Genomic DNA, 12,254 nt, shown 5'->3' on the forward strand with positions numbered 1-12,254 from the left:
TACAAATCCCAACCAGACCCAGGATAACTGCTTGTTCCCAGAGAAGGAGCTAGGGTTGTTACATAGCCTTACAGCTTAGCTTTCAGTATCAACAACAAAAGTCTGGCTTCAATCCTGTGGCATTACCCAATGGTAGAATAACAGTTTTATTGTTGAGGAACAGTAGCTTTCCATAATGGAAGCAAAAAGTGAAATAATGCTATCTGGGGAGTTCTGCATCTGAATTAAAGTAGTGGTTAAAAAGAGCATCCTTTCTTTTCTAGGAAACCCAACTTCTAAAGACTGTGCATTCCTCTTTTAGTAATGCAGAGGAATAAATGATTCTTACTCTTTCCACCCTAACCTAACAGGCAGACACTACCAACTGGCAACAGGCAGGGAGGAAAAAAAGAGGGGAAAAAAGACCAGCAGTAAAGCAAACAAGCTAGATTTATGTGATAAGCATTCGGTTTATTCATGTTTTCTCAACAGGCCTTGGGGCTCACATTAGCTATTACCTGACAAGAGCAGGCTGGCTGTGAGAGCACAGTGCCACCACGAAGGCATCGCCATGTCACACTTTACTGCCACATGCCCACGACTGACACTCTATGTCCAAGTGTCCATCACCCAGATAAAGGATGACACATACACTATGTCCTGGTATAGATGCATGCAAATGTCAGGGCAGGCCCCCCCAAAAAAGAAGAAAAACAAAGGGTGAGAAGGCTATACCTTGAGAAGTCTATGCTCTACCTGCTTGCCAGTTTTATTAACCTTTCTGACAACAGCAGCTACCAAATCCATATTTACAGAAATTTCCCATGAACACATACAGGCATAAACCCAACAGTGAAAAGCAGAAAAAAAAAAATATATACTTCTTACAGGATCTTCCATTTTTCATCAGATGCAGAAGCGATGCACAAAAAAACATCTTGAAACTGCCTGTGCTTTGAGAAGAGGCCTTGAAAGAATGGCAGATAAAAGAATACAATTTCTGCAATCAGTATGAATGGGTTAGTGCTGACCAGCCATAACTTGACATGTTAAAGAGACCTCATGCAGAAGGAGGGAAAGAAGTTGAGATTTTTAGCATTGCCATCCTCAAGTATCCGTTTGGTCTGGAGAAGTCATACTGATGCTTGTGAATATCCAAATATGTTAATATGCCTCACAAAGACTGTTTTAAACTCTTGCAGCATACATCGGCTCACCTTGGAGAAGCTGGTCATCCACAAACCAAAAGCCTATCAATAAGAAAGCAAAGCGCTTCCTCATTCTGCCCTGCAAAACAACAACAAAAACTTGTGACTCATTACCTTTACAGATCACCATCAGTTCTGGAGGAACCCTACCACCTTTCCATCCTTCCAGCAGCCACGAGCACAACACAGTACTGAGCCCTATACCAAGCCAGGGCATACCACAGGACAAAACACGTCTTGCTCAGGGACCCAATTTCACATCCCACACCCAAGTGCTGCACCTGTGGTTGAAAAGTCAGCTGTAAGACTTCTCACTTCTGTGGTTTTGCTTACTAGAAACACACAAAGCGGCTGAAAAGATGAAACGTCTGACTGTGCTCTAGCTGAGCTTTCTCCTGGAAACCAGCACAGTAGTAAAGCGCTGGCTGCAGGGCACAGGCATGGTCAGAAACAAGACATCCTAATTGACATTCAGCACACACTCCCCACATACCATTCAAGATATTAACAGAGCATTGAGGCTCCTGAGCTAATCATATCCTGGTACGTACAAGGCAGATAAGGAGATGTACAGTCTGGGTGAAACAAGTGGAGCAAGTGTAATACAAGCACGGGAAAACTCCCGCTGTGACCAAGGGCCCTTCTCTGGGCAGGGTTGGCCTAAATGACCTCCTCAGGTCCTCCTTGTCCAGATAACCACCATGCACTGGTTTCTATTTAAGCAAGCTATTATAAAGCAATTATTACTCATAACTACACCCAGCTGCCTGACATCCCCAACCCCTCACACACCAAACACACATGTAGCTGACCCCGCCTAGCAGCCCAGTTCCTCTTCAGAGGATGACCAGTAACAAGATAACAGAAGTGGGACCCAAGTCCAGTCAGTAGCACTGGGTCAGCCCTGTCAGCTTGCAGCAATCCAAGAAAAACCTCAAGACAAGGATGCCACTAAAACATTACCAATAAATCCTCCAGAGGATGGATCTGTGGTCATTTTGCCTGCAGATGAGGTGCTAAGGCCAGGAAGCAATATGGCAAGGCAATGGAAATCATAAGCACGTCACAAGAACAAGACAAACTTCCCAGATCCCATCCCAGGGAAGGAAAGCAGTGCGCACATGCCAAGACAGCAGCATGGTACCTGCTTTAGACCCTGAGCGCCCACTGTGAAACCATAGCTTTACACCCATGAGCTGTGCAATAGAAACCTGAAAGACTGGATTGTTACAGACTCCTCGGAACTTCCCGAGCTCATCCTTCATTACATAGGGTGCCTTCATGTCATCGAGACTACATCCCATTTTGGTAAGGCTCTCTGGAAAAGCTACAAGAAAAAATAACACTACTGAAAGATGGAGAATCACAGCTCCCTGTTTATAGGCAAGACCTCAATGCATCACTAATCAATTCAGTTTCACAGGTCCTGAGAAAAGGCCATGATACACCATCCTGGATTTAACGTACTATCTCTTAACACCCTTCCTCCTTCCCTTGCAGGCTGAAGTCACACCCAGCACATGGGGATTTGCTTTCCTTGAAGACTGCTCCACATCTTGTACTGGCAACAGTTTTGGCCTTGCTCCCCAGCATATCCTGTTTTGCTAAGGGAAAATAAACAAGCTGTTTCTTTCAGTTTCAAATTACCTTCCCCTCTTTGGAACATATCAGTAAGAAGGTACACCTCAGGGAAACAATGGTCAAAGCAAGTATGGAGTTATATTTTCAAGAAAAACATTGTGTAAGCATACGTGTACTTACAAAGCAGCACCGCTTCTTTATGAAACGTAAAAAGGACTGGCATCTCCCATTTTGTGGGGGAGAAAAAGTGATGCAAAGGAAACATGTTCAAGATTCTATCTAGAAAGTGCCATTACTAGTTTATAAAAAATAAAAGTCACCACCACAAACCCCTCACAAAACAGCAGAAACTGTTAATCCTGCTTCCTATCACCTGAACCAACAATGGTCTTGAAATCCCTCATCTAGCTGAGCAGTCCAAACCCTAACCCCTATCCCAGCAAGATGTATTTACACTGCTGCAGCTGTTTACTCATCCTGTCAAGGCTCCTGTCATCAAACAGCAGTGACCCTATAAGAAAGCAAAGGGAACAAGTAGTCTCAGTATTTGCTTTGTATAGGTTAGCTCAGGATGATGTGACATCTGGAATAGAGAATTTTAAAAAAAAAAAAAGGATCTCCTAACACCAATGTTTCCAAGCTCATGCACAGACTGCAGCCACCACTTGCCAAGTTTTGCTGCATGCAGGTATGAACAGCAGTAAGAAACACTGCTTTTTGCACGTTTTCCCTGAAAACGCAAAGCCCCTTCCCAGGCGAGTTAAACCCATTCTACCAACCTGAAACTCATCTCCCGCGAACCAAGCGATAAACGCAGCAGCTGAGAAAGCTCTTCTTCCCTCGGCAGCACGCCCAGCCCCCTTTTCCAACACAGAAACCTGGCAGCAACCCTGCTTTGCAGGGCGAGGGGAGCAGCTCATCCCAGCTCCCTTCCACTGCTCGGGCACCGCCGTACGGCACCGTGCCCGCAATGCCCCCCAGCGTAATAGCGCTCCACCGCCCGCTTCTAAGCGCAATGGCTCCGCCCGCGACCCCGCCCTGCAGCGTCACCCGGCGCAGGCCGAGCGGAGTCCAGGCCTCACCCCCGTGCTGCCCCTTCCAAGGCCTGGCTGCCCTCTCTGTGAGGAAATCCTGACACCCAGCCCAACCCCCCTGATGCAGCCCGGGGCTGTCACCTCGCGTCCTGTCGCTTGTCATCTGAGCACGGAGAGCGACACACTGCTCCTGGCTGCAGCCTCCTGTCAGGCAGCTATGGAGAGCAGGGAGCTCTGCCCTCAGCCTCCCTCCCCTCCAGACCGAACAGCCCCAGGTCCCCCAGCCGCTCCTCACACCTCTTGTATTCTCACCTCTTGTATTTCTCACCTGGGGGGGGCGGAAACGGCCACACTGAGCACAGTACTCAAGGTGCAGCCTCACCAGAGATCAGTCAATAATTCACTTTCCTGTGTAACCAAGTGTCACAACTCCTTAAATAACACTACAGCCACAGTTGCTGTTTCAGAGCTGCATGGGTATGGGGTGGGAAAACTGCATGCTCCCCAGCATTGCTTACTGACCGACCTAACACCAAGCCCACTGGTAGGATTTTGCAGCTTTTGCCCAGGCAAAGGCGTTTGCACGAGTCAGAGGAATACAAATGTTGGGAGAGACAACTGATTGATGGTCACCAAAGCAGCCAGCATTTCCCTTAACCCCCAACCTCCCTCTGGTTGTTATCAAGGGGACATTTTGCTTCAGAAAGCATAGAGGGCCAGCCCTCCCCCCCCCCCCCCCCCCTCCCCCACCTAGTTCTGCTGCAAAAAGACAGAAACCCTGCTTTTCAGCTCAGGAGGGTCTCTGGTCGAAACGCTCTCACAACAAACAGCCATGGTGACGTCTGTTTGCCTGCCATGGGCGTGTTTTGTCAACATCGTCACAAGACAGAAATCGAAACTTGGGTTTTTAAACTCAGCTGTAGAAACGAAACTTGGCAGCTTGTAAGCTTTCTCCCGTGTGCACTGGGGTGTTTTCCTTCTGTGAAGAGCAAAGTAACTTCCCAAAGCTGCATCCCTGCCATGTACACACATTGCCAACAAGCATCTGAGTCAGAAAATTATGGCATTTCCTGATTCTGCATAAGCATGGAAGGAATAGAAACTAGAGAGTGTGGTCCTATTTTGGGAGGCAATTTTGTATATCTGAGTGCGCAGGCACTTGGGCATGGATGCTATTAGGCATACAGCATGATACAGGTGCTTCAGCACAGAACAGGGTGCTCTGGGTGGAGGTGCTCATGAAGTACTGCAAGGCAGTGTGTAATGATGTGTAAAGCTTTTTCTACCCAGCTTCTACACCCCTTCTGTTGCAGTTGTAGAAAAGCATCAGTGTGGGGACATTTCCAAGGGAAAACATTTCTTTTGTCATTTCTTTTGGGACAGTGAGTAACGGATCACTCCACAAATCACTCTTGACACGGCAGATCTCACGACAGAGATGCATGCAATGCATGGAAAGGATGGGCCTCAGCACAAGCCTTCTGAGCCTGAGCTTGAAGAAGGTTGTGCTGACACCCACAGCACTTGGGGCTTGTGCTGATAACCCCCAGCACTTGCTTTCCTGAGGGCATCTCCTGGCTCCTAAGAGCACTGTGCCACGCCTGGGGTAGATGTTACTGCATCTTACCAAAGATCTGCACCTGGATTGAACTCCCAGCAGCAATCACTGCGTTCGCTGTAGTGGCAACATGCACCTGCCACTGGTACAACCTCAGCTGGTAAATTGATATTGTTCCTGTTTTGAATGTGTTTTATCCTCCTCTGGACCAGCAAATTAGACCACATGTCAGGGCACTAGGGATGCCAATTATGGATACTGTCTGGGGATGCCCCTGCTCAGCCTGTCCCGTGAGGATCCCCCATGTTACCCCATCCCACCCACACCCACAGAAACGGTTGCTTTTCCTGGTGTTTTTCTAGTGCCCCACACTAGAGGCTTCCATCAGCGAAAGGACACAAAAAAGGTCATAAATGATGTCTCTGGTTATTGCAACTATGAGGGCAAAGGTTTGCAGCGTAGGTGCAGTTTCCTGAAGATATCCATGCTGCAGCTTCGATCAGTGGGACTGTTTCAGGATGTTTGGGGTGCTTGTTCGACTTTACAATAATATCTTCAAACTAACATAGCAATACTCCTGATGAACTTGTGTGTACCCTATTTTATTTATGAGGTCAAGAAATTTTTCCCAGAGAAATCAGGTACTTCAGAGTAATAGCATTACAAGAACTTTTACTGGAATCTTATGCACATAATCAATAAAGGAAAATGCAACACAGACAATGGCAAAAACAATATATTTAATTGCTTTGCTTCTAGTTGGCCTAATGCTGAAAAATCTCTTCAAATCAAGGCTCTCTAATGTTACTTACCTATTATTTTCCTATTCTTTTCCTCTGCTACTCCATCTCATAAAGGCCTGAATGGTTAACATAACCTGTGTCATTATCACTAAGCCTAAGCCTAAGCCTAAACCTAACCCTAACCCTAACCCTAACCCTAACCATAACCATAACCATAACAGCCATAAACCCTAACACTAACAACAGTGGCCATAACAATAACCCAAATCCTAAAGACCCTAACCCTAATGGCTCTAAACTATAACCCTAATGGTTCTAAACACTAACTTTAACTCTAACCCCAATAGCCCTAACCCTGACACAAACTCTAACTCTAACAGCCCTAATCCTAACAGCCCTAACCTTAACCTGAACCCAAACCCTAACCCTTGCAAACTGTCTGAAAGTGTACTAAGGCACCAAGACCTCTTGGTTTATGTTACTGTGTAAGCAGTTGTCTATGATCCACACACAGTTGCACTTTGCACGACAAGACTTTTTGTTCCTCCCTGTGTGTGCCACAGCCCACAGCAATTTCCTGGTTATTCTTTATACACGTAAAACAGTTGTGGCACAGCATGTCCCGAGTTAGGACTAGAGTCCTGTAACAGCAAAAACTGTGTATCTTGTTAAGAAAGCAATATAATCTCTACACCAATGCCTGTTGTACATGGAAAGACTTCTCTAGAGATGTCTTTTAGCTGGACTTTAGCCTGGATATTAATAGCATCATTAAAACCACTGCAGCATAAAACTCATAAAAGCATAAAGTATCACAAAAATAGTTATCTAATAGATATATTATTTCCTTCACTGATGTTTTTTGTTTGTTTGTTTGTTTGTTTTTGTTTTTGTTTTTGTTTTTGTTTTTGTTTTGAGAGAGAGAGAGAGAGAATCTCCTTTTATGGCTGCTAAATGATCTGGAACACCCTATGTGGGAATATAAATGTTGTTTTTGCAGAGTTACATTGTTTAGAAGGAGGGAATGTGGTACTGAGATATGCTTACAGTGATAAGAAAGTTTAGCAGGCAATCTAGTAAAATGCAGACAACCAGACTCCTTAGGACAATTAGGTGAAAATCACGGTGTCAAGTCAAGTCAGATAAGTGAAGAAACATTACCACTTCAAGCAGTAAAAATGTCAAAAGAAATTTGAAATTTAACAAGCTGGCAACTGAAGGCCATGCATTGTTTGTGAAGCATCAGATAGATTGTGAACCTGGATTACCCACTCAGTGGGGAAACAGGGGAGGGTCCTGTCATCAAAAAGTATATAAACTGTGTTTTGGAACTAGTAGATGCGCTCTCTCCTGCTTGTGGGGCGCCCGCCATTGCAATCGCGAATAAATTACTACTTCACTGAGATCCTCGCCTGAGCCTAAGTTATTGGCTACGGAGTGTTTCTCACACCTAGCATGGTCAAGAGTGTTTACATGAAGTATGGTCACTCCTGTCCGTGCTCAGACTGATTATTAGGAAAAGGTTCTTCACTGAGAGGGTGGTTGGGCACTGGGACAAACTTCCCGGGGAAGTGGACATGGCAATAAGCTTGTCAGAGTTCTGAGAGGAGGCTGAAAGAATTTTAGTAGATAAGATAGGCTAATGAACATGTGAAAGGAAGCCAAAAGGATTTCAGTAAATAAGACAGGTAAAGGAAAACCTTCTGGTACCTATTGTGCATGTGATATACGCCATAATAATTCATGTCAAGAAGATGGTTGATATTAATAAAAAAGAGAGAGATGTGGGAGTGTGGCCATGGGGGTCGGCAAGCCCCGTGGTTGATGATAACATCAGGCTCTTAACGATGAGGCCATCAGGAATGTAAAAGAGTTTAGAGGGAACAAAGAAGGGTGATTCAGGAGACTCCATGCAGTCTGGGGTTGCTTGTTCTCCAGATGGTTCTCTTGTTCTCCAGCTGTTAAGGCATGGATGTTTCTGGGTGTTTGCTGCTGTTGTTACATTCAAAGTTGTTTGACCAATGAAAAGTTGTTTTGAAAAGAACTGCTGTGGAGAGAAGGTATAAGAGGGGAGCCTGCCCTCAAGAAAGGAGAAGAAAAGAAAAAGAAAAAGAAAAAGAAAAAGAAAGAAAAAGAAAAAGAAAAAGAAAAAGAAAAAGAAAAGGAAAAGGAAAAGGAAAAGGAAAAGGAAAAGGAAAAGGAAAAGGAAAAGGAAAAGGAAAAGGAAAAGGAAAAGGAAAAGGAAAAGGAAAAGGAAAAGGAAAAGGAAAAGGAAAAAGAAAAAGAAAAAGAAAAAGAAAAAGAAAAAGAAAAAGAAAAAGAAAAAGAAAAAAAAAGGCAACACGATGAAATTACATCAATAAAGAAGCAGGAAAAAGGAGTGAAGAGGAACAGGCTGGCAGAATGGAGATCAGGACGGGAACAGGCACATTGAATGCCTCATGAGGATAGGTTCGGCCAAACTCAGCAAACCGCTCAGAGATGTGATTAAGGAGGTATTGGGGAGTCAAGGACAATCCCCAGACAAGGACTGTATATCTCAAAACAAGACACTGGAACTCATGATAAGGAAGCGGCAGACAGACAGAGAAACAAATGTAAGGACTATAAATCTCAAAACTGGACATTGGAATTCATTATAAAGATACAACAAATGGAAGAATTAGCAACAACCAGCTCTTGCAATTAAGAAACATGCCAACTCAGCAGATTCCTGGCCAAAGGTGAAAAGAACACTGTGAGTAAGACTTGGGGTCTTCCTCCCAAAGACCCCTGCCCACGTCCCAAAGACCCCTGCCCACAATTCTTGGGAGGCTGTACGCAGGCGCAAGGTGCCAAAAGGCTAATTAGCATGAGAAGCGAGGGAAGGCGGGGATAGGTAATGAATATGTATAGGCGCTTGTAGAATATTGATAGATTGATTGTATAAATTCAAGACTGCTTTCCGCTTTGGGTATGCACGATAGGTGGAGAGATCCCCCGTGCATCCAGTGCTGCAATAAAGATTATACTACTTAAAGGAATTTCGGTTTCGATCTTTGAATCAGAAGCTCGTACAGAAAGTCACTGGAAATGGGCGCACTGGAGCTGGAAAGAAGCTCAAGCTGAGAGAAGCGGACCTGTGCACACAACTGCCTCTCGCTGGTAAGCAGTTGCGCATTATGAAGAATCATACGTCCTTAGGAACAAAGACTGTCCTGGTAACCTTACAGTTCATTCTCCTTCTTAACAATCGGACAGTTTATGAGCCTCAAATATGGGACCAAACTGAGGTCCAGGTGTGGGACTCTGCAACTAAAAACGACAAGGTTGCAGTGGGATTGCTTGGCACCTGGAGAGCAATCTCTGAGGCCTTAAAGAGCCATGTGGAGCCACAATCACAAATCACAGAATCACAGAATTTCTAGGTTGGAAGAGACCTCAAGATCATCGAGTCCAACCTCTGACCTAACACGAACAGTCCCCACTAAACCATATCCCTAAGCTCTACATCTAAACGTCTTTTAAAGACATCCAGGGATGGTGACTCCACCACTTCCCTGGGCAGCCTATTCCAGTGTCTAACAACCCTTTCAGTAAAGAAGTTCTTCCTAACATCTAACCTAAAACTCCCCTGGCGCAACTTAAGCCCAGTCCCCCTTGTCCTGTCACCAGGCACGGGGGAGAAGAGACCAACCCCCACCTCACTACAGCCTACTTTAGTGAGGGAGCTACGGGCTCCTTTACTGATCCTTCGGCTACGCCATCGGCCCCCCCACCGCTACAGCCATCACAGGCCTTTGCTGTTACGCCCCCTGGTGACCTGGACGTGCCTTTTGACCCAGGCCTATTGGCCTTGAAAAGGAGATGGATATGCTTTTCTTCCACCTGGGAAGAATGGGATATGTAAGGCCCAAAGACCGAGTTGCTTGACAACTTAAAGCGAGACATACTGTTCAAAAGGAATGGAAAATGGAGACTTGTTAGTAATCAAGAAAAGGAATGAAAAATGGAGACTGTTAAGTCATGGAACTTAAAGGATTGTTTGTTACCTTTCCTGATTGTACATATGTATAGGTGTACTCTGGTTTAGTATGTAAAGCAATGTTCTGTATATTTAGAATGTTTGATGTTTGTGTGTGCGTGTTCGTGGAGCGTAGACTCCCCGCTCACCCAGCGCTGTTTACTTGCCTTTAATACCTTTTATAGCTTTTATACCTTTTAGAAATGTCTGTTTTATAAATATTACAAAATTCAGATTGAGTTGAGACCTCATTTATAACAAAAACTTGTTTTTGAAAAGGACTGCTATGGGGTGAAGGGTATAAGAGGGGAACCTGTCCTCAAGATAAAAAGGCAACACAATATAATGAAGTTATGTCATCAATAAAGAAGTAGAAAGAAGGAATGAAAAGGAACAGGTTAGCAGAACAGAGACCAGGATGGAAACAGGCACATTGATCGCCTCATGAAGATAGGTTCAGCCAAACTCAGCAAACTGCTCAGAGAAGCTGATACAGAAAATCACTGGAAACAGGCGCACCGGAGCTGGGAAGAAGCTCAACCTGAGAGAAGCGGACCTGTGCACACAACTGCCTCTCGCTGGTAAGCAGTTGTGCATTATGGGGAATCATAAGTCCTTAGAAACAAAGACTGTCCTGGTAACCTTACAGCTTATTCTCCTCATTAACAATCCATCAGTTTATGGGAGCAAATTGAGGTCAAGGTGTAGGACTCTGCAACTAAAAACAACAAGGTTGCGGTGGGATTGCTCAGCACCTGGCGAGCAATCTCTGAGGCCTTAAAAAGCCATGTGGGACCACAGTCAGAAACATGTGGCTTGCCAGATAGTGAGGGAGCTGCAGGTTCGTCCACTGATCCTTCTGCTACACCATTGGCCCTCCCGCCGCTACAGCCATCGCAGACCTTTGCTTTTATGCCCCCTGGTGACCTGGATGTGCCTTTTGACCCAGGTCCTATTGGCCTTGAAAAGGAGATGGATATGCTTTTCTTTGATCTGGGAAGAACGGGATACATAAGGCCTGAAGGCTGAGTTGCTTAACAGCTTGAAGCGAGGGATATTGTTCCCACGACTAGCCCTGGAACTCTCCAGTGTTTGTAGTCAAGAAAAGGAATGGAAAATGGAGACTGTTATATTATCTGAGAAAAATTAATGAAGCCATGGAAGATATGGGAGCACTTCAACCAGAATTCCCAACTCCATCTATGCTCCCCCAGTCATGGACATTAATAGTAGTAGACTTAAAGGATTGTTTGTTAGTTAAACACTTGCCAGAATTTGGAAAACTTAGCCATATTTACCTTTTCTGATTGTACATATGTATAGAATCATAGAATCATAGAATATCCTGAGTTGGAAGGGACCCTTAAGGATCATCAAGTCCAACTCTTGACACCGCACAGGTCTACCCAAAAGTTCAGACCATGTGACTAAGCGCACAGTCCAATCTCTTCTTAAATTCAGTCAGGCTCGGTAGGCATACTCTGGTTTAATATGTAAAAGCAATGTTCTGTATATTTAGAAAGTTCGATGTTAGTGTGTGTGTGGTGGTAGAGCATACACTCCCTGCACACCCAGCACTGTTTACTTGCTTTTTATGAATAATACTAAATTCATATTGAGTTGTATCTTCATTTATAACAATCCCCAAGTCTCCCTCGGGCACCCACTCCCCGCAGCCATTCCCCATCCTTCTGTCCTCTCCCATCTGCAGCTGACATCCCCAAACGAAATTGTAGAGTGGCAGTGGACTGCATTCAGCCCCCTCCATATGATGTCACACCAATGACTGCAGGCAGAGGCTTTGAAAAATAATACAGTAATTTATTAACAATAATTGTGGTTGCCGCCACCAGCCCGGCCCCAGGTGTATTTTGGCCAATATTTGGGTCCATGGATGTGAGAAACACTCCGTAGCCAACAACTTAGGCTCAGGCGAGGATCTCAGTGAAGTAGTAATTTATTCGCGATTGCAATGGCAGGCGCCCCACAAGCATCTACTAGTTCCAAAACACAGTTTATATACTTTTTGATGACAGGACCCTCCCCTGTTTCCCCACTGAGTGGGTAATCCAGGTTCACAATCTACCTGATGCTTCACAAACAATGCGTGGCCTTCAGTTGCCAGCTTGTTAAATTTCAAATTTCTTT

At 44.9% G+C, this 12,254-nt stretch overlaps 1 protein-coding gene across 2 annotated transcripts in view; it reads right to left on the bottom strand.

Annotated features, from left to right (window-relative positions):
* The window catches only part of TRANK1 (tetratricopeptide repeat and ankyrin repeat containing 1), a 49,539-nt gene extending 45,744 nt beyond the window's left edge, over positions 1–3,795 (bottom strand). Inside the window, exons 1-2 of one of the 2 annotated variants that reach the window (XM_038174567.1) lie at positions 3,548–3,795; positions 1,197–1,266 (exon numbers count right to left, since the gene is read on the bottom strand). Coding sequence is in view for 1 of the 2 variants with exons in the window: in XM_038174565.2 (XP_038030493.1) it covers positions 3,548–3,558 (11 nt within the window). In the remaining variant the exon portion in view is untranslated. The remainder of the gene's footprint in view (positions 1–1,196; positions 1,267–3,547) is intronic. The other variant, XM_038174565.2, reaches the window with a different exon arrangement.
* Between the last annotated feature and the right edge of the window lie 8,459 nt (positions 3,796–12,254).

This window comes from Anas platyrhynchos, chromosome 2 (genome assembly GCF_047663525.1).
Source record: "Anas platyrhynchos isolate ZD024472 breed Pekin duck chromosome 2, IASCAAS_PekinDuck_T2T, whole genome shotgun sequence".
Taxonomy (NCBI): Eukaryota; Metazoa; Chordata; class Aves; order Anseriformes; family Anatidae; genus Anas; species Anas platyrhynchos.